The following is a 20,881-nucleotide window of genomic DNA, read 5'->3' on the forward strand; positions in this document are numbered from 1 at the left end:
ACTCCAACCCCCAGCCCTGAGCCCCTTCCCACACACATCCAAACTCCTGCTGCTGGGAGAGGGGGGCGGTGGCCTAAGACTGCCCCAGCAGTAGCCGGTGTGGCTGGCCCAGAGGCTGGCCGAGGTGCTCAGGTGGCCCCTGGGCCAGCTGCAGTGGGCACTGCAGAGGTCCCAGAAAGTCAAGGAATCCGTGACCTCTGTGACAAACTCGCAGCCTTACCTATCACTGTCTGTTCCCCACCCCCTCTCCAGTTGAGAAGTGTCTTGAAAAAATAGTGAGTGAAACAGCATCTCGCTGATACCTGAGCTTCCCAATAGAGTTTTCTGTTTTCAAGGTCAAAAAGCTGTTAATGTTAAGAGCAAGCAGTAAAGAAAAATGCAAAACATGATCCTCTTTGGGGAATTACAGCACTTAGAGAAAGACAGTGCGGTATCTCTTATTGAATGGCATTAATCAATGGGCTCTCCTCCATTCTCTTCCCATGCTGCACCTTTTAGTCACCAGAATTCACAGTCTATGCAAAGGCCTTTTCAAAGTTTCCTGAATTAATAAAAATATGATTTAACAACCAGTGAAATAAAGCTATCAGAACATGCCTTTGCTGAAATTGAGGTGCAATCATCTTATTTAAAAACCTTTATGGTTGATTCAGTGTCTTTCTCTCTTTCCACTCTAATGGCACACAAGTGGTCTCACCAGCATGTTCACATTCATTATGCATTAGACCATCCAGATGTGCCATTATAGAGTTAGTATAGAAATAAGGAATTGACTGCAAGACAACAGGTGGTCCAAAGCCATCGTGGTAGAGACATTTTGTGGGTGGGGGAAGAGGGAAAGGGACAAGTAAAAGCTGCTTTAATCATACATAACTATACAGGCCTCTTTGTGACAACAGCAGCTCTTGAATAGAGAATGAATGGAAGAGCAGCTGTGGAGCAACTGGTATTAGTTCAAGTGCATGAACAAAGACCTGATTTTGAGGCATGTTCCTGTAATCCACACTCATAAAAGCAGCATGCAAAGAGGAAAGGAAGTAAATTGAGGTAGACATATGTCCATCATTTGCACGTGATGGGTGAGTATCTGACCTGCTAAAGTATAGATTGCTGCAAACAAAGTTTGGATCTGGCTTCAGGTTTCCCCCAGTTGAGTGTTAGTATCTGGACATTTAGTTCAGGCCCATCTCTACTAATCTTACAGCCCTATCTCTGACTGAAATGAACAACAGAAAGATGAGGACACATAGTTTCTGTTTGCAGGAGAGACTAGGTGCTGGGAATGGGAGTAAATGAGTGAACCTAGAGAGGACCACTTGTAAAATCAGATGTTACTGGGACAACTAAATTCAAGTGCAGATACCTAAAGTAGTAATCAGTGGGTCTGCTAGAGGTCTAATACAAGCCCCAGAACTTGTTGGAATCACAGGGACTTGAGAAAGAGGAGGATTTTTCTTAATCTACTATAGAGGGATACATGCATCCGACGAAGTGGGCATTCACCCATGAAAGCTTATGCTCCAATACATCTGTTAGTCTTAAAGGTGCCACAGGAGACTCTGTTGCTTTTTATAGAGGGACAATGTCAATGGATACATCTACCCTGCAAAACAAGACCCACAGCAGCCACTCTCAGTTGACTTGGGCTCATGCTATGAGTTCGACTTCAGTCTGGAGCCTGGGCTCCAAAACCTGGTGAGGGAGGAGGGTCTCAGAGCCCAGGTTCCAGCCCAAGCGGGAACGTCTACACTGCTATTTTTAGACCCTTAGTGGGAGTCCCAATCAGTTGACCCAGGCGTAGAGACTTGTTGCTGACATGAGTTTTTGCAATGTAACCATATCCTTAAGCCCCAGAAATCAGATGAAATAGTAAAATCACCTTCCATGGAAATGTCACACACCAATCACTTAGTAGTTCTTGGTGTACATTGATGGGAAATCACACGGTTGTCATAGGACAGTATACTATGTTCTGTTTCCTACTGCACCAGCCCACGGATTCCATTACTACCATTAATTTCACAAAATGCTACATATGTTTGTACCTGTATATAGTATGCAAAGGGCTTATTTTTGGAATCTGTGTACCAAATAAATACAAAGGATATTTTCCAGAGTTTAACCTTCACCCTCTAAAAAAGGCTTTTGGCAGGCACTTTGACATATAACGATTTCTGCACCTCCTCCTTTCATCACTTCTGGCCAACAGCCCAGGTGTGCTCCCTAGTGCTAGACTTGACTATGGTAACGTCAAGATGATAGTTGGAGGGAGAGGGAAAGAACACACACAAAAATTGAGAGCAGAAATGTGGGGACTTGAGTCACATTTCAGGGGTGGTTTGAATATTAACTCTTCACAGTCAAATCTTTACTGGTAAGAGTACTACAAAACTTAAATTTATCTTTGGTTTCAAATGTAAAATGAGATGCCCTTATCATACCTTGAAATGGGACTTGGAAAAGCCACTCACCTGTGCCAAGAGGGAAACTTTCCTTGGTGAGTGCAAGGGCTACAAACAATTTCTGCAAAATTTAGGCTGTTATTTAAAACCACTATTAGGATTCTAGCTCTTATGGGTGCAAAGAAAATTTTCCAAATTTGCACTAAGTGTAAACTGGAGCAGTGTCATCTTCCTGAGTCTGTAGAAAGATGGCACTGGGCCTCCTGCTGCTAATAGCTTGCCAAACAACAGCAAAGCGAAACTGATAAGACTGGAAATCAGTTTCACTGATGATTTTCAGAACTCTGAAGACATCAAGGAAACTGAAGGATCATGTTGTTTTTTTCATGCTGTTGGTTCAGAGAGGCAGCTGAGACAAGAACCAGAGTTCTTCATGGGAAGACCCAAAAACAGAGGCTAGGAGAGGTGTAAAGTAATAGAAACCTATTTCCTTGTCCTCCCCTCAGCTCTTTGCAGCAGCCAGGAAGGCTCTGGAGGAGAGGTAGAGGTTCAGAGCATATGACAGGAACAAGGCCAGGATTCTGGTAGAAATTCTAGCATACATTCCCATTCCAGTAGCTGGTGGTGGAGGCAAGACTGAGCTTCTCCAAAGGGCATTGCCCCTAGGCCTTGCTTGTCATCTTTTTGTGTCTACCTCTGGCTAGCAATTATGTGTTTAAAAAAAAATTGAGCCCTGCCTCAGAATGCCTGCTCTAGCCTTGCTCTGTGAAATTTCTTTTGATCATTTCTGTTGAAAAAAAGGAGACTAGGAAATTACACTGTATCTGCATTTGCTAATTGAACTTGCATTGATTGAGCATTGTGTAAAAGCGAAGGGTGGCAGGAACTCTCGCACCTTAATCGTCTGATCTATACAGGAAATAGCCTTCTAAGAACTCCAGTGAGAGGCAAGTTTCAGAGTGGTAGCCGTGTTAGTCTGTATCAGCAAAAACAACGAGGTGTCTTTGTGGCACCTTAGAGACTAACAAATTTATTTGGGCATAAGCTTTCGTGGGCTAAAACCCACTTCGTTAGATGCATGGAGTGAAAAATACAGTAAGCAAAATATATATATATATATATATATATATACAGCACATGAAAAAATGAGTTGCCTTACCAAGTGGGGGGGTCAGTACTAATAAGGCCAATTCAATTAAGGTGGAAGTGGCCTAGTCTCAACAGTTCACAAGAAGGGGTGAATATGAAGAGAGGGAAAATTACTTTTTTTAGTGACCCATCCACTCCTAGTCAGTGGGATCCCTGGCCATTTAACTAAAGAGGAGGCAGGTCCTTGGAAGAGACTATGGGTCTCATCTTCAGCTGCACTGAGACAGCTTTCCACCACCTCCAGGAGCGTGAAGATTTCCTAAAGTCTCTGGCCTGGGGGAATCTCCAAGTAATGTAGAAACACCATAGTCACTCCGATGTCTCCCTCGTCCCTGCATCCGGAACAGGGGCTGCTGCCAGGGAGAAAGAGGCGATGGCACCTGACATCTAAGGACCTCAAAGTACTTCACAAATATTTAATTTATTTAAGCATAATAAGGGCCCATGAAGTAGTTTTGTATTGCTGCCCCCATTTTACAGAAGGGAGAACTGAAGCACAGAGAGTAAATGGCCGGCCCAGTGTCACATGGAGAGGCTGTATCAGAGCCTGGAAAAGAAACCAGAACTGCTGCTATCAGTTCCTTGCTCCAACCTTTAGACCATGCGTCTTTCTCTAAGCACCTAGTGTACCAATGACAGAATACATACTGAAACTTGTTCTCAACAAGTATCTTTAGTTCCGTTTTGACTAAGATCTAATATAATAAACAAATGAGACATGAGGCAGATTCTGGCCTCATAAAGTCAAATGATAATGATGTTGCCAATTTCTCTGAAAATATTTCACCTACTATTGCTATACTTAACTCCTAAGTAACTGAAAGAAATTAGAGAAAATTATTTTCTTTTTCCTTTTTTTACTTTGTGCACTTGACAGTAGTGTGTGGAGAGCCAGTTTCATTATTTCTCCAGTCCTGTTAATGCTACTATTACATTAGCACTGAGAGGCATCAACCAATATCAAGAACCCATTGTGCTAGTCACTGTACTGATACACTGTATGAGATAGTTCTTGCCCTAAAGAGTTTACAATGTCTAAATAGACAAAACAGAAAGAAGGAGTGGAAGAGAAGTCACAACTGAAGTTTTGCCTATACGGTGATATCCAGTAAAGTTAATCCAAATTAACTAAAGATATGAATTTGGAGTGAATTAATCAAACTGCATTAAATCCCTGTGTGGATGCTGTTATTCAGAATTAAAGTGGTCTTAATTCAGTTTAGCTTAATTCACTTTGGAAGTGAATCAAGGTAAACAGAATTAAAGCCACTTCAGTTCTGAGCAAGGGTGTTCGCACAGCAGTTTAATGCAGGAGTTTCACTAATCCACTTCAAATGCACCTTTAATTAATTCAGATTAATTTTCCTGGATGCCCCAGTGTAGACAAACCCAAGTGAAGTGACTTGCCCCATGTCACGCAACAGGTCAGTAGAAGAGTCTGGAATAGAACTCAGGTCTCCTGCCTGCCAGTATACAGTTGTGTTTCATGCAGAACATTGGGCATCGGATCTGGCTGGCACAGTTCATTTTGAGTCATGGTGTTTTCTGGCAGATGAATAATTGGAATGGTAATATCAGAAAGCTCTTGTGCTGCTCAGAATATTTTTGGGTAGGGAGGGAATATGTTTCATATTGTGCAGAGCTCCCTATGATCAGGAAAGCTAATCTCTAACCTAACCTACCTTCTGAGGGGGTTATAATATTCTATATCACTGCATATAATAGAGAAGAAGCATGAGTATCTAGCCGCAATCCTGGGAACATTAGAAGTTTGTTAATAATCAAGGAGCATACTCACAAACGGAGGACTGTATACACAGTCACTGCACACTTTTAAAATCTCACTACTTTTTAGGGCCCTGTAGCACACCTGGAATTTTTCAAGCTCCATGGTGGCTGGAGTGGGGAGGAGGAGTTGCTAATCTTCAAAATCGTCTGGACAGCTGGGGCCTCCTACTTCATTCACACTATCAGTTGCCTCTATTATGGAGAAGCCCAAGAGCAGTGCTAGCCTCTCACTGCTATTAGAGGCTAATGCTTTAATCCTTAGATCCCTAAGGATGTGTCTATTCTTCCTAAGGTGAGGGACGGGAACCAAGTCAATGCTGCTCCTGCTTCCTCAGCAGCCCTGTCTCACCCTGCCAGCTACACGAGACCACCTCCTGCCCCTCTGTTACCCCCACTCCCTCCAGCAGGTGAACAGCGTCACATTCTTTCCCCACCTGTCCAACTTCACTGGCTGGCCAGCCTCTCTGCATGGTGACTCTTCTGGGCTCCATGTCAAGAAGCAGACCTGCTTCTCTACGTGTGTGGCAGTGTTAAGATCCCATGCAAGCCAGTGAGTAAGAGAATGTTCCTAGCAAGGAGTGGGTAGGGTAGGACTGCCTCCATCTAGGAATCCCAACACTGCCCCTCCTCCTTGCACCCACAGACCCTTTCTTCTCCAAGGAACAATAGCCCTCTATAGCCTTCCCACTAGTCCAGGAAGGTTGTCAGTCCTGATAGCATAAAACATCTCAGGATGGGCTAGCATCCTATGGGCTGAGAGGACAGCCAAAGAGGATTCCTGCCACAGTCTTGAGTGCAACTGCCCTTTGAACCCTAGGTACTAGATTTAAGCAGAATAGCTTAGACCAGTGGTTCTCAAACTTATTTGATCAAGCCCCCCTTCTTTTTGTCTATAGTTGTTTACGCCCCTCTCCCACAAGTACATATACTGCCACCCAGCTCTGAAGACAGCGCCACGCCAGTAGCAGCATAGAAGTAAGGGAGGCAAAGTGAAAAGTGACATTCATCAATAGCACTTTTCACAGTGGACTTAGCGCCCCATTGCCCCTTACTTCTGTGCTGCTACTGCCATTCTGAGACTGACAACTGGAGCCCCAGTGCATCCTGGTGAGGGAGTGGGGAGGAGAGCCCGGGGGCTATGGCTGGCCTGTTTATCCCCACATCCTGGGTGTGAACGGCCCTTTTGCACAAGCTCTGGCTGCCTGGGGCTGACAGAGCTCTTAAAGCGGGGTGGGGGAGGGAGGGGAGCACACAGCTTTCACCTGCCTTGACACATTCCCGTGTCTCCCTTGGGAGGCCTGCCCCATAGTTTGAGAACCCCTGGCTTGGACTGATAGCATTGCTTTCTCCTGTCTCCTTACAGCTCCTGTATGATAGCCCGAAAGCACGACAGGAGGTGGATCATCACTGGAGGGCATCAGGGTGTCCCCATATTGTCCATATTCTGGATGTGTATGAGAACATACATCAGGGGAAAAGATGCCTCCTCATCGTCATGGAATGGTACGAACCAGGGAAGTCCCTTCCACCTGATCCATATTCTGGAGAGTAGAGGGAATGTGACCTCTGGATGTAAGAGCTGGGAGCAGTCCTGGCTGCACAGTCTTGCCATGCATTAGCCTAGTGCATCTCTCTCTTTATAGGATTTATGGGGAAACCTGCAGCTGCTCCAAGCAGCCTGTCTGTGGGAGGAACAAGAAGACTAATCATGAAACTAACCTTCCTTTGCACTCAGAGAAAAGTATCTTTATGGAAACGTGGGTGTAATTAATACATATATTCACACATGCATCTGTCACTTTCCTCGATAATTCTCATGGGGGCTGACTGTCCTTATAAGGTCATTTGGCTCCCCTCAGGCTATTACTTAACCCTAATTCTTCCCACTGTCCCCTCTTGGTGCCACTGTTGCAATGTTGTCTTCCTCCGGGGGGGACCAGTTTAATATCTCTCTTATCAGTTCCTTATTTGCTTGCTTGCTTCAGTTGTTTCCTCATCCCCAAACCTTAAAGAACTTTTTAGCAGTGCAGTAAGACCACAAGATTGCTATCAGCCTTCTGAACCAGCATCTAACCTGTCATTTCTGGTCTCCCAGCAGAGATGTGTGGCATGTTACCAATGTCAGTGATTCTATTTTCTGGGTAGAGCAGGACAGCAATCTGCACTGGACCTATCAGGAACAGATTATTTAGCAAGTTCAAGTCTCAGAGATAGGCAGGCAGGTTACCTAACATACATAAAACCACAGTTGCTGCAGGTCCATGCACACAAGACGATGCACAGTCTGTTGGAGATTTTCTTTTGTTCGTCCCCCTGAATTTGTTTTGTATGTGTTCTCTGTTTCAGCATGGAGGGAGGGGAACTATTCAGTAGGATCCAGGAGCGAGGAGACCAAGCTTTCACAGAGAAAGGTAGAATGTCATGAGAAAGTTTGTGAGGTTTTATTTCCTTCACCCTCCCTCCCTACCCGAAATAAATGGAAAATGTTTGCGTAGTTTTTGCAGGAACTTTATTGGGTTCAGTTTTGTTTCCTGTTCTTTTAAAATTCTATTTTTATCTTTAAAACAATTTAATGTCACAGCTCAAGAAAATGAGAAGCTACCAGAATTGGATAGATTTAGGCGTAATGTGGAAAGCTAAATGAAAACTTCCTGACACACATCTGCCTATACACTTCAGTACTAAACTGCAGCAGCCCCTGCTGTTCTAATTCCTGGTCTTCACACAGCTCTGCCAGTGTACCCCCATCCTGACATGCAGTCCCTCCCTTGAGTAACATCAGTTGTGTTCAGCTGTGTTGTGAATAAATGATTATAACAAACACTTTGTACAGAAAGACTACATGACTTGTTTAAGGTCCCACAGTGAATCAGTGAGAGAGCCTGGAACACAACAGCCTTGTTGTTGTTTATTAATTATCATTATTACTTATTATTTGGACAGTACCATAAATGCACATGACTGCAAAATTCTACTTGCCCACTCACTGCAGGAAAAGTGGCTTACTTTTACTGAAGAGCAAAATATTATTAGAGTTGTTTCATTATTGTTCTCACAAAATGGGTAGGTGAGTGGAACTTATACCTGGATTGTAAATTATCGTGACCATTGTGCAAGGTTGGTATAGAGGCCAGGTTTTCTGATTCCCAGTTTCCTATGCTAATCTCTAGTCTATGACAAATCCCTCAAGAGGCATGAGTGACTCATGCGGAGCACATGAACTGGATGCAGTTCTAAGGAGTGTTCTGTGTAATTCTGTCAGATACAAGATTCGAGAGGGAAAGAATGGTGCTGTGACTGTAGGTGATTCTACCCTGATAACATGACTTTTATGCATTATATACCTAGTGTGTTTTCTCCCAGATACCCATTCACAAACCTTTGGAGACTACAAGAGAAAAATACTCCACTTGCACAATGGCGCTGAGAAATTAATGTCCCTCTTTCTTTGAGGGACCTCCCAAGATCCACTGACCTTCCACTCTTCACCCATCTAGCAGATAGCTTCCCAGTGCTCAAGGCCTAGGTAGTAAAGGAGAAGGGTATACAAGGTTTTAACCTCACAGCTTCCAAATGGGATGCATTGTTCCTGCCTGACAGGGCACAGTTTATGCCCTCGAGCAAAAGCATCTCTGTATCAGTCCAGACCTGGATATTCCAGCCAAAGCAGGAGACTTGCTTTATACCCAGATGTGTCTATATAAACTTGGTTTTCTTGGTTACAGTAAAATAATCTTGGCTTTTCCCCTCAGCCTCTGAAGCTGAGAGCATCACTTTAGTTATGCTCCTACCTGTGCAGGAAACAAACAGCCAAGTTAAAGATATTAACTCTGACCTCTGTTAATTCAGACAATATTGGATAATGTAGATATTTCTGTAGACTTGTGGATTTAAGACAGTGTTGACCCATAACAATGGGAACAGAGAAAATGAGAGAGAGACTGCAGGTGAAGTACCTTAGGGGGTTGAAGCCAAAACCAGCACTTGCTCTAGAATAGCTGCTCAGCACACAGAGCCGGGGGAGGCCACAACCCTCTTTCTCTGAAATGACCTCCCACATAAAGCTCTTCTGGCTGCCGCAAGTCGACGAACTCTTCCAGGCTCCACATCACAAAACCTGTTGCTGGGGGGACAGACAGCTCACTGGCCACTAGAATTTCCTGCTGGAGTATGTATCAAGTGCAGAAATTAGACATAAAAATAAACTGGAGAAAAAATATACTAGGATAGGCTTTGCAGGATAAAATGGCTAATTCACTTTTATTTTTATATGAGGAGACACTGTTAAGGCTGATGAGGACCAAAAATGTAACCTACCATGATATTATTATATTATGATGTTGATCTGATGCTAAAAGAACTTTTAGCCCCTCCAGAAGTAGGTGTGCACTGTTAGTTAAACTTCTCTGCTGGGCAACCCAAAAATATACCCAGGGGCACTTTCTTCATGATCTTGCGCATTGCTCCATCACTCTGTTATGCCCTTAATACTCTGTTCTGATGAGCACAGCAGAGCATTAATTTACAAGTACACACAGAGCAGGAGTCTCAACTATTTAAGTTACTGTGCCTGCTCATGAGAATGGCTGAGCTGCCAGGGGGATTGTGGGGTATGATTGCCTTCAAAACAAAAACACAGCTGTTGAGGCTAATTTTAGGATTTCCAGCATTGACGCTAGCCCTGTATACAGACAAGCTGTATGTAACTCAGAAACATTCCCAAGCATGTCTCTGAGCTACAGTGGGAATGTTAATATGACCTTTCTCTAAAATTATATTTATAGAAGCCTCTGAGATAATGAGAGACATCGGAACAGCCATCCAGTATCTGCATGCAGTGAACATTGCCCATAGAGATGTCAAGGTGAGGCCTGAATGTGCCTGTGCAGGGGAGAAAGGTTAAACTGAAAACAAGTGGATGATGCTGATTTATATAACATTTACGAGTACAGTAAAGCATAGGTGCTGGAAGGAGGGGTGCTGCTGCACCCCCTGGCTTGAAGTGGTTTCGATTATATACAGGGTTTACATTTTCGTTCAATGGCTCTCAGCACCCCCACTGTACAAATTGTTCCAGCACCCCTGCAGTAAAGTGGCCAAAGTGTACCTGTTTCATGCCAGTGTTGGGAGGAGCTGTCATGCCCAATCAGTTCAGGGTCTGAATACCCACGCACACCAAGGCCAATGGTTTTCAGTTACATATGCAACACAAAAAGATCTAGGTAGTCATAACTGGTATTAAAGAGACATTCAACTTGAAGTCAAGTTAATTTTAAAAAATGTATTAAGTTGTTTCAGATACTGCACTCACACCTGAAGTCGCCTTGTCAGTTTTTGTGGGTTCAGAATCATATTTTCCTATTTTATGTTTTCAAAAAGACCACAGTAAAAGGAGAAACTGCCTATGTAGAGGAAAGTATGAAACCAATTCCACACAAAATAAACAAACTGGGGAGGGGGAAGAGAAATTAATATTAGACTTGATCCTGACTAACAGGGAGGTATTGGTTGCAAAGGAGGAAGGCAACTTGGGTTGATCATGAAATGACCGATTTCACGATTCTAAGGAAAGGAAGGAATGAGAGCAGCGGAATAAGGATAATGGGGTTTACAAAAGCAGACTTCAGAAAACTCAGAACTAGTAGGTAAGGTCCCAAGGGAAGAAAATTTAAAGAAAAAAGAATTCAGAAAAGCTGGCAATTTCTCAGTGATAATATTAAAGGCACAATGATAAACTATCCTGTTGCGAAGAAGAGATAGTAGGACTAGCAAGAAATCAGTATGGCTGCTTTAATGACCCGAAAATCAAAAAGGAATCCTACAGGGAAACATGGACAAATTGCTAAGGATGAATACAAAAGAACAGTGCAAATGTGTAGGGACAAAATCAAAAAGGCTAAGGTACAAAATTAGTTACATCAAGCAAGGACTATAAAAGACAATAAGAGGTTTTATAAACACATTAGGAGCAAGAAAAGGATGAAGGAAAGCATAGGTACGCTACTTAGTGGGAAAAGAAAGCTAATGATGGAAGACATCAAGAAAATTGGGGTGTTTTGTTTTGTTTTAGCCGTCACTAAAAAAAAGGTTTCATTGTGACCAGATGCTTAACACAATTAATATTAACAGCAAGGGGGAAGGAACACAAGCCAGAATAGGAAAAAAATAGGTTAAAGAATATTTAGATATTTAAGATGTATTCAAGTTGGCAGGGCCTGATGAAATTCACCCTAAGGTACTTAATGAACTTGCTGAAGCAATCTGAGAACCATTAGCGATTATCTTTGGGACCTCACCAGTCCTCCATGAGTTCTCAGAGGACTGGAGAAGGGCAAATCTTTAAAAAGGGGAACAAAGAGGAGCTGGGAAATTATAACCAGTCAGCTTAACTTTGATACCTGGAAAGATACCGGAACAAATTAGTAAACAATCAGTTTAGAAGCAACTAGAGAATAATAAGGTGCTAAATAGTAGCAAATATAGATTTGTGAAGAACAAATCATGCCAAGCCAACCTAATTTCCTTCTTTGACAGGGTTACTGACCTACGAGACAGGGGAAAGCAGTAGATGTTATACATCTTGATTTTAATAAGGCTTTTGACACAGACCCACATAACATTCTCATAAGCAAACTAGGAAAATGTGGCCCACACTATAAAGTGGGTGCACAACTGGTTGAAAGGTCGTACTCAAAAAATTTACAGCTGCTACCAAACTGGGAGGGTTGCAAGCACTTTTGAGGACAGGATTAGAATTCAAATGACCTTGACAAATTGGAGAATTGGCCTTTTATTGAATTTCATCTTGTTGATTTCAGACAAAGTACTAAACTTAGGAAGGAAAAATCAAATGTGCAACTACAAAATGGGGAAAAACTGCTAGACACAGTACAGCTGAAAAAGATCTGGGGTTACAGTGGATCACAAATTGAATATGAGTCATCAATATGATGCAATTATAAAAAAAGTGTAATATCATTCTGGGGTGTATTGACAGGAGTATTATATGTAAGACAAGGGATATGATTGTCCTGTTCTATTCAGCAGAGGTGACACTCCAGCTGAATATTGTATCCAGTTTTGGGCACCACACTTTAGGAAAGATGTAGACAAATTGGAGAGAATCTAGAGGAGAGCAACAAAAATGTTAAAAGGTTTAAAAAACTAACCTATGAGGAAATGTTAAAATAACTGGGTATGTTTTGTCCTGAGAAAAGAAGACAAGACAGGGGAACCTGATAGATCTTCAGACATGTTAAGGAATGTTATATAAAGGACAGTGATCAATAGTTCTTTATGTCCACCGAAGGTAGGCCAAGAAGTATTGGACTTAATCTTCAGTAAGGGAGATTTAGGTTAGATATTAGGAAAAAAGTTCTATCTATAAGGATGGTTGAGTATTGGGATGGGTTCCCAAGGGAGGCTGTGGAATCCCTGTCACTGGAGGTTTTTGAGAACAGGTAAGACAAACAACTGTCAGGGATGGTCTAGGATGTTATACTTGGTCCTGCTTCAGGGTGTGGGGGCTGGACTAGATAACCTCTCAAGAATCATAGAATCATAGAATATCAGGGTTGGAAGGGACCTTGGGAGGTTATCTAGCCCTACCCCCTGCTCAAAGCAGGACCAATCCCCAATTAAATCATCCCAGACAGGGCTTTGTCAAGCCTAACCTTAAAAACCTCTAAGGAAGGAGATTCCACCACCTCCCCAGGTAATCCATTCCAGTGCTTCACCACCCTCCTAGTGAAAAAGTTTTTCCTAATATCCAAACTAAACCTCCCCCACTGCAACTTGAGACCATTACTCCTTGTTCTGTCATCTGGCACCACTGAGAACAGTCTAGATCCATCCTCTTTGGAACCCCCTTTCAAGTAGTTGAAAGCAGCTATCAAATCCCCCCTCATTCTTCTCTTCTGCAGACTAAACAATCCCAGTTCCCTCAGCCTCTCCTCATAAGTCATGTGGCTCCAGCCCCCTAATCATTTTTGTTGCCCTCCGCTGGACTCTTTCCAAGTTTTCCACATCCTTCTTGTAGTGTGCGGCCCAAAACTGGACACAGTACTCCAGATGAGGCCTCACCAATGTCAAATAGAGGGGAATGATCACATCCCTCGATCTGCTGGCAATGCCCCTACTTATACAACCGAAAATGCTGTTAGCCTTCTTGGCAACAAGGGCACACTGTCGACTCATATCCAGCTTCTCGTCCACTGAAACCCCTAGGTCCTTTTCTGCAGAACTGCTGCCTAGCCATTCGGTCCCTAGTCTATAGCAGTGCATGGGATTCTTCCATCCTAAGTGCAGGACTCTGCACTTGTCCTTGTTGAACCTCATCAGATTTCTTTTGGCCCAATCCTCTAATTTGTCTAGGTCCCTCTTTATGATATCCCTACCCTCCAGCATATCTACCACTCCTCCCAGTTTAGTGTCATCTGCAAACTTGCTGAGGGTGCAGTCCATGCCGTTCTCCAGATCATTAATGAAGATATTGAAAAAAACCGGCCCCAGGACCAACCCTTGGGGCACTCTGCTTGATACCAGCTGCCAACTAGACATGGAGCCATTGATCACTACCCATTGAGCCCGACGATCTAGCCAGCTTTCTATCCACCTTATAGTTCATTCATCCAGCCCATACTTCTTTAACTTGCTGGCAAGAATACTGTGGGAGACCGTATCAAAAGCTTTGCTAAAGTCAAGAAATAACACGTCCACTGCTTTCCCCTCATCTACAGAGCCAGTTATCTTGTCATAGAAGGCAATTAGGTTAGTCAGGCATGACTTGCCTTTGGTGAATACATGCTGACTGTTCCTGATCATTTTCCTCTCCTCTAAGTGCTTCAGAATTGATTCCTTGAGGACCTGCTCCATGATTTTTCCAGGGACTGAGGTGAGGCTGACTGGCCTGTAGTTCCCGTATCCTCCTCCTTCCCTTTTTTAAAGATGGGCACTATGTTAGCCTTTTTCCAGTCATCTGGGACCTCCCCCGATCACCATGAGTTTTCAAAGATAATGGCCAATGGCTCTGCAATCTCACCCGCCAACTCCTTTAGCACCCTCGGATGCAGCGCATCCGGCCCCATGGACTTGTGCTCGTCCAGCTTTTCTAAATAGTCCTGAACCACTTCTTTCTCCACAGAGGGCTGGTCACCTCCTCCCCATGCTGTGCTGTCCAGTGCAGTAGTCTGGGAGCTGACCTTGTTCGTGAAGACAGAGGCAAAAAAAGCATTGAGTACATTACATTAGCTTTTTCCACATCCTCTGTCACTAGGTTGCCTCCCTCATTCAGTAAGGAGCCCACACTTTCCTTGACTTTCTTCTTGTTGCTAACATAGGTCCCTTCCAGTCCTACATTACTATGATTCTATGTTTTTTTTAATCTAATCACTTTTCATTAGCAATCTGAGGTGTTGTAACAACAGCAGGTTAAAAAAAAAGTGCAGTCCTGTCTGAATATTTCTTAAGTTGGCTCTCTTTCTTCAAGAGTGTTTTAAAATAGCTAATGAAAAAGAGGATGATGTTGGAAGGTGCTAGTACCTGGTAATTATTTGTGGCACAATACTGAAGAGAATCATTCCGGAAAGCAGATCTGGATTTCAGACCCTGATTTAGAACAGTGGTAAGAACCTCAGGCTATTCCAGAGAAGCAAGAATGCCTGGCCTGCATACAGTATACACCGGGGTAGGCAACCTATGGCACGCGTGCCGAAGGCAGCACGCGAGCTGATTTTCAGTGGCACTCACACTGCCCGGGTCCTGGCCACCGGTCCGGGGGGCTCTGCTTTTAATTTAATTTTAAATGAAGCTTCTTAAACATTTAAAAAACCTTATTTACTTTACATACAACAATAGTTTAGTTATATATTATAGACTTATAGAAAGAGACCTTCTAAAAACGTTAAAATGTGTTACTGGCACGTGAAACCTTAAATCAGAGTGAATAAATGAAGACTCGGCACCCCACTTCTGAAAGGTTGCCGACCCCTGGTATACACACTTGCAAGACAGGTGTTGCTGCACTCAGCCATCCTCTCCATAAGGCCATGTAGAACTATACCCCTGGCTATTTAGTGTTCCTCAGCATCATTGATAATGCCTCCGTCCCATTCAGCAGAGGAGATACAGCCTGTCCTGAAATAGACATTTGACACACTTGTACCATTTCTGTGCAAGCCCACTTTATATGTAGGATGTGTTTTATGACTGGCACCCATTTGTTATGGCAGTGGCATAGTGGGGGAGATTTGGCAGGCTTTTGCTATTAAATTACTGTGTTTACATAGCAGCAAAGAGTCCTGTGGCACCTTATAGACTAACAGACGTATAGGAGCATGAGCTTTCGTGGTTGAATACCCACTTCTTTGGATGCATGTAGTGGAAATTTCCAGGGGCGGGTATAAATATGCAGGCAAGAATCAGTGTAGAGATAACGAGGTTACTTCAATCAGGGAGGATGAGGCCCTCTTCTAGCAGTTGAGGTGTGAACACCAAGGGAGGAGAAACTGCTTCTGTAGTTGGCTAGCCATTCACAGTCTTTGTTTAATCCTGAGCTGATGGTGTCAAATTTGCAGATGAACTGAAGCTCAGCAGTTTCTCTTTGAAGTCTGGTCCTGAAGTTTTTTTGCTGCAGGATGGCTATCTTTAAATCTGCTATTGTGTGTCCAGGGAGGTTGAAGTGTTCTCCTACAGATTTTTGTATATTGCCATTCACCACGGTGCAAATAAGTGACAGTCACGTTAACATCACCCTATACTGAAAACCCACTGACCGCTATGCCTACCTTCATGCCTCCAGCTTCCATCCCAGACACACTACACGATCCATTGTCTACAGCCAAGCACTGAGATACAACCGTATCTGCTTCAACCCCTCAGACAGAAACCAACACCTACAAAATCTTCACCAAGCATTCTCAAAACTACGATACCCGCATGAGGAAATAAGGAAACAGATCAACAGAGCCAGATGTGTACCCAGAAGCATCCTACTGCAAGACAAGCCCAAGAAAGAAACCAACAGAACTCCACTGGCCATCACATACAGTCCCCAGCTAAAACCTCTCCAATGTATCATCAGTGATCTACAACCCATCCTGGACAACAATCCCTCACTTTCACAGGCCTTGGGTGGCAGGCCAGTCCTCGCCCATAGACAACCTGCCAACCTGAAGCATATTCTCACCAATAACTACACACCGCACCATAGTAACTCTAACTCAGGAACCAGTCCATGCAACAAACCTCGATGCCAACTCTGCCCACATATCTACCCCAGCGACGCCATCACAGGACCTAACCAGATCAGCCACACCATCACCGGTTCATTCACCTGCACGTCCACCAATGTAATATACACCATCATATGCCAGCAATGCCCCTCTGCTATGTACATCGGCCAAACTGGACAGTCCCTCCCTCCGTAAAAGGATAAATGGACACAAATCAGATATTAGGAATGGCAATATACAAAAATCTGTAGGAGAACACTTCAACCTCCCTGGACACACAATAGCAGATTTAAAGGTAGCCATCCTGCAGCAAAAAAACTTCAGGACCAGACTTCAAAGAGAAACTGCTGAGCTTCAGTTCATCTGCAAATTTGACACCATCAGCTCAGGATTAAACAAAGACTGTGAATGGCTATCCAACTACAAAAGCAGTTTCTCCTTCCTTGGTGTTCACACCTCAAATGCTAGAAGAGGGCCTCATCCTCCCTGATTGAACTAACCTCGTTATCTCTACACTGATTCTTGCCTGCATATTTATACCTGCCCCTGGAAATTTCCACTACATGCATCCGAAGAAGTGGGTATTCACCCACGAAGCTCATGCTCCTATACGTCTGTTAGTCTATAAGGTGCCACAGGACTCTTTGCTGCTTTGAAAGATCCAGACTAACATGGCTACCCCTTTGATACTTGTATTTACATAGTATTTGTAGTGTGCTTAGCAAAAATAAAGACAAGACCCGTGCCCCCAAAGAGCGTACAATCTAAATACTCAATGTACAAATGAGGGATGGGATGTAACAAAGAACAAGTGATTTAGTGATGGGGTTTAGCACCTGTCCTATTCCCATTCCACAACTTATTCATTTGTGTGTGTGTTTTCTAGCATCTATTTCTGTTCACATTTAGTTGAAAGGAGGACTAGGGTTTATAGGGCTTATGGAAGGAGTGTGTTTTAAAGAGGGACTTGGAGGATGATTTACAAGTTAAGGGACTAAATTCCATGTACTTTGGCAGAGCTGAGTTTGTGCCACTGCCGCACATAAGCATGAGAACTAGATGTTGGTTGGCTACACAACATGTGCCACATGCACAGCAGGTTAATGCAGAAATGGTACAAACTGGTTAGCCATCCCTCAATTCCCTCCTCCTTCAAGTCCTTCCTCAAAACATTTTTCTTCCATCCTAATAACCCCAGTGTGGAAGAGGGCATATCTGTGTACAGAACTGTTATTTCAGAGTGTTTTCTTCTCCCTCCCAGTGAAGTTAAATAAAGTCCTTACTTACTAATACTTTAACTCCCAGTGCCCTTTGACTCAGTGCTTAAGAACCTTTCTCCTCTTCTCTCAGAGTGCACTGTGCAAAGGTGCTAGTACACAGATTGCAAGGGCAGAATTAGTTCAGTTTTCGGGGAAAAGCTGTATCTTTGTGCTGGTTTTAATAGAGTAGTGTCAGACACTGGTCATGGATCTGGTTCTTAAGATGAGCTGTTACCAGTACCCTGGTTCTTAGCTCCTACTGCCTGAATGCCTCATGGAAACACAAAGCATGGACCGATATCTTCATCAGATTAGATGCCATGTAGGTCAGAAAGAATAATCCCCCAAAGTGTAATGTTCTAAAGAGGAGTTCATAGAAAGCATGGTCCTGCACCCATTGAAGTCAATGGAAATTTTGTCATTGACTCCAGTGGGTGCAGGACTGAGCCCATTTTTCTGTGATTATTGGGTTGGGAAGGATTTTGATGCCTGCTCTAGGCAAAGATGCTGCCTATTGTGGAAGGGGAATGATCCTAAATCTGGGGTGGGAAAGTGAGGAGAGAGAGTACAGCAGTTCATGGTCGGTAATGGGTGGCCCCGTGGATGAATTAGGAGTATAGCCCAATAGAATTTATTTTGAGCCCTTCTTCTGTGTTGTTGCAATTACCTTTTCTCTTGGTACCATTGCAGCCTGAAAACCTACTTTACACATCCAAAGAAAAGAATGCAGTTCTCAAGCTCACAGACTTCGGTTTTGCCAAAGAGACCACTGTACAGAATGCACTGCAGACGCCCTGTTACACTCCTTATTATGTGGGTGAGTCTTCTGGGAGGCCCTCCTCCACATGTATAATCATCCCAGCGAGCCTGAAGACCTCGGGAAAGCTCCCCATGCTGTGAAGGGCACCTCTTTTCTCCCACAGAGATGAAAAGGAGGAACCCAGAATTTTAATTGAGGTCATACTTGGACACTAATGTAGTCCCAACACAGAGTTCAAGCCCTTCTGCGTGGGAAGGAGAGAGAAAACATAATGGCAAACTTGGCTATACAGAAATAATGTTGGCTTTTTCACTGTGGGTTGATGTGATTAAATCCATAATCCGAACCCAGCCTTCACAACCATTGGATATTTTCTTGCAAAACTTTGCTTAGCATAAAAACATGGTGAGAGAAAACAGGGTGATTGATCATTCCCCCAACTATAAAGGTGCATTTTTAAAGTAGGAAAATGGAGAAATTGGTAATCCAAGAACAAAATTTAGTCTTGGCTGAAATGTTGCCTTACTTGCATCCAGCAGTGTGTACCAATGTACTGAATGTCTCATTGCACTGTACTTGTACTGATTCTAGGGTACAGCCACTGCAATCTTTAGGACAGTGATTTCCTCAAGATAGGATGAAAAGTCACTCTCCCTTTTGTAAGGCTGAGTCAGTTTGCGCTCATAACCCCTCTTTGGGGATGAGAAGGGATAATAAAAAGCCTTCACTATTTTGGCAGAGCTGGTCCCCTTTGCTATACATATGAAAGCCTATTTGATGTTTTTAATGGAGTAAGTATCTTCCTGGGGGGCTGGGCAAAATTCAAGTGATAATGGCAAAAACCATGTAAAGAAAAACAGCACTAGGAAAACAACATTGGGCTGTACCCACCATGCGTAGGATCAGCACACTGACATGTTAAAGGAATTAATATCCACATATTTTAATGTCCTATATATTTGCACTTGAACAGGCTGACTTTTCCCATTCCATACCTCTATAAACCAGCATGAATTGCTCATATACTCAGAGAACCTTTTTCTTGCTAAGCAAACCTAAAAACAATTTGTTTCGCCTAAGAAAAAACAGTTTTCCCCACCTCCCGAGCCCCTGATATCTTTTTTTCTCATTTTTGTACTTTTGTAAGAATTAGATGCGATGGAGTATAATAATTCTGGCTGTAACCAACCACAATCCAGGCAGGTGCTGTGCAAGACTTCCCCACATAGCTCTGTCAGTGCACTTCAGTTCCAATCTCTGCAATATGCACTCCTGTTTATTCCAATCCTGGATCCCCATAAAGTCCTGAGCTGCAGCACCCTCTGCTACTTTAGCTCAGGACTTCTCCTGAGCAGAGATTTGCCAATGAGGAATTGTGCAGTTTTTCAGATTGACACCCATACATGTGGAGCTCCATAGAGATCACACAGCAATTTGTAAATAGAAAAGATAGCAGTGATACCCAGTGATAGCAATCGTTTATTTTTTCCTGCAACATATATTTGTTGTCATTTTATACTACAACTTGCTGTTTAGAGGTGAGGAAAATATCTGGCAATCAACTGTTTCTGATTTTTCCCTTCCTCAGCCCCGGAAGTCCTCGGTCCTGAGAAATATGACAAATCATGTGACATGTGGTCTCTTGGTGTCATCACATATATTCTGTAAGTATGAGATATGGGGACAGATGAATAAACAAGGGTAGGCCAGCTATTAGCAGACTCTCGACCCATATGTCTTGCCTACCTCCATCCCAGATACCATTGCACTAAGTAATGGACTAGTCACTGGGATTTTACTCATCCCATCTTTGGAAGAATCATAGGCTGTATGACTTTATATGGGACAAAGGAATGTGGAGATTTCCTCGTTACAACCATTCAATGCACCTCTCTTACAGCCTGTGTGGGTTTCCTCCATTTTACTCCAACACCGGACAAGCCATTTCCCCAGGGATGAAAAGGAGAATTCGGATGGGGCAATATGGGTTTCCCAATCCAGAATGGTCTGAAGTATCAGAAGAAGGTAACTGAACTAGCCTGTGTCTCTGTTACTCACACACACACACTGGATGGTGAGAGGGGTATGTGTTTACATTTCAGACTGTTTCTAAGGAGTCTTTCTTTTGTGATGTCCTTTAAATCAAGACTTTATAAAATGACACAGGGAAGGGCTAGGGATTGATGCATTTCCTGAGCAGTATGGAACGTAAATAACAGAACACTTTTATTAAAGGGCACTTAGTGCTGGTGAGAGGTGTTAAACATCCCTGGAAACTGAAGACCTTAATCT

General features: G+C 43.3%; 1 protein-coding gene across 2 annotated transcripts in view; it reads left to right on the top strand.

Annotated features, from left to right (window-relative positions):
• MAPKAPK3 (MAPK activated protein kinase 3) overlaps window positions 1-20,881 on the top strand; it is a 78,119-nt gene that overhangs the window by 49,536 nt on the left and 7,702 nt on the right. For both annotated transcript variants that reach the window (XM_024108781.3, XM_065551335.1), the window contains exons 3-8: window positions 6,703-6,842; window positions 7,686-7,750; window positions 10,124-10,203; window positions 18,520-18,646; window positions 20,178-20,253; window positions 20,490-20,614. In XM_024108781.3, coding sequence (XP_023964549.1) covers window positions 6,703-6,842; window positions 7,686-7,750; window positions 10,124-10,203; window positions 18,520-18,646; window positions 20,178-20,253; window positions 20,490-20,614 — 613 coding nt within the window. The remainder of the gene's footprint in view (window positions 1-6,702; window positions 6,843-7,685; window positions 7,751-10,123; window positions 10,204-18,519; window positions 18,647-20,177; window positions 20,254-20,489; window positions 20,615-20,881) is intronic.

This window comes from Chrysemys picta, chromosome 7 (genome assembly GCF_011386835.1).
Source record: "Chrysemys picta bellii isolate R12L10 chromosome 7, ASM1138683v2, whole genome shotgun sequence".
NCBI classification, from domain to species: Eukaryota; Metazoa; Chordata; order Testudines; family Emydidae; genus Chrysemys; species Chrysemys picta.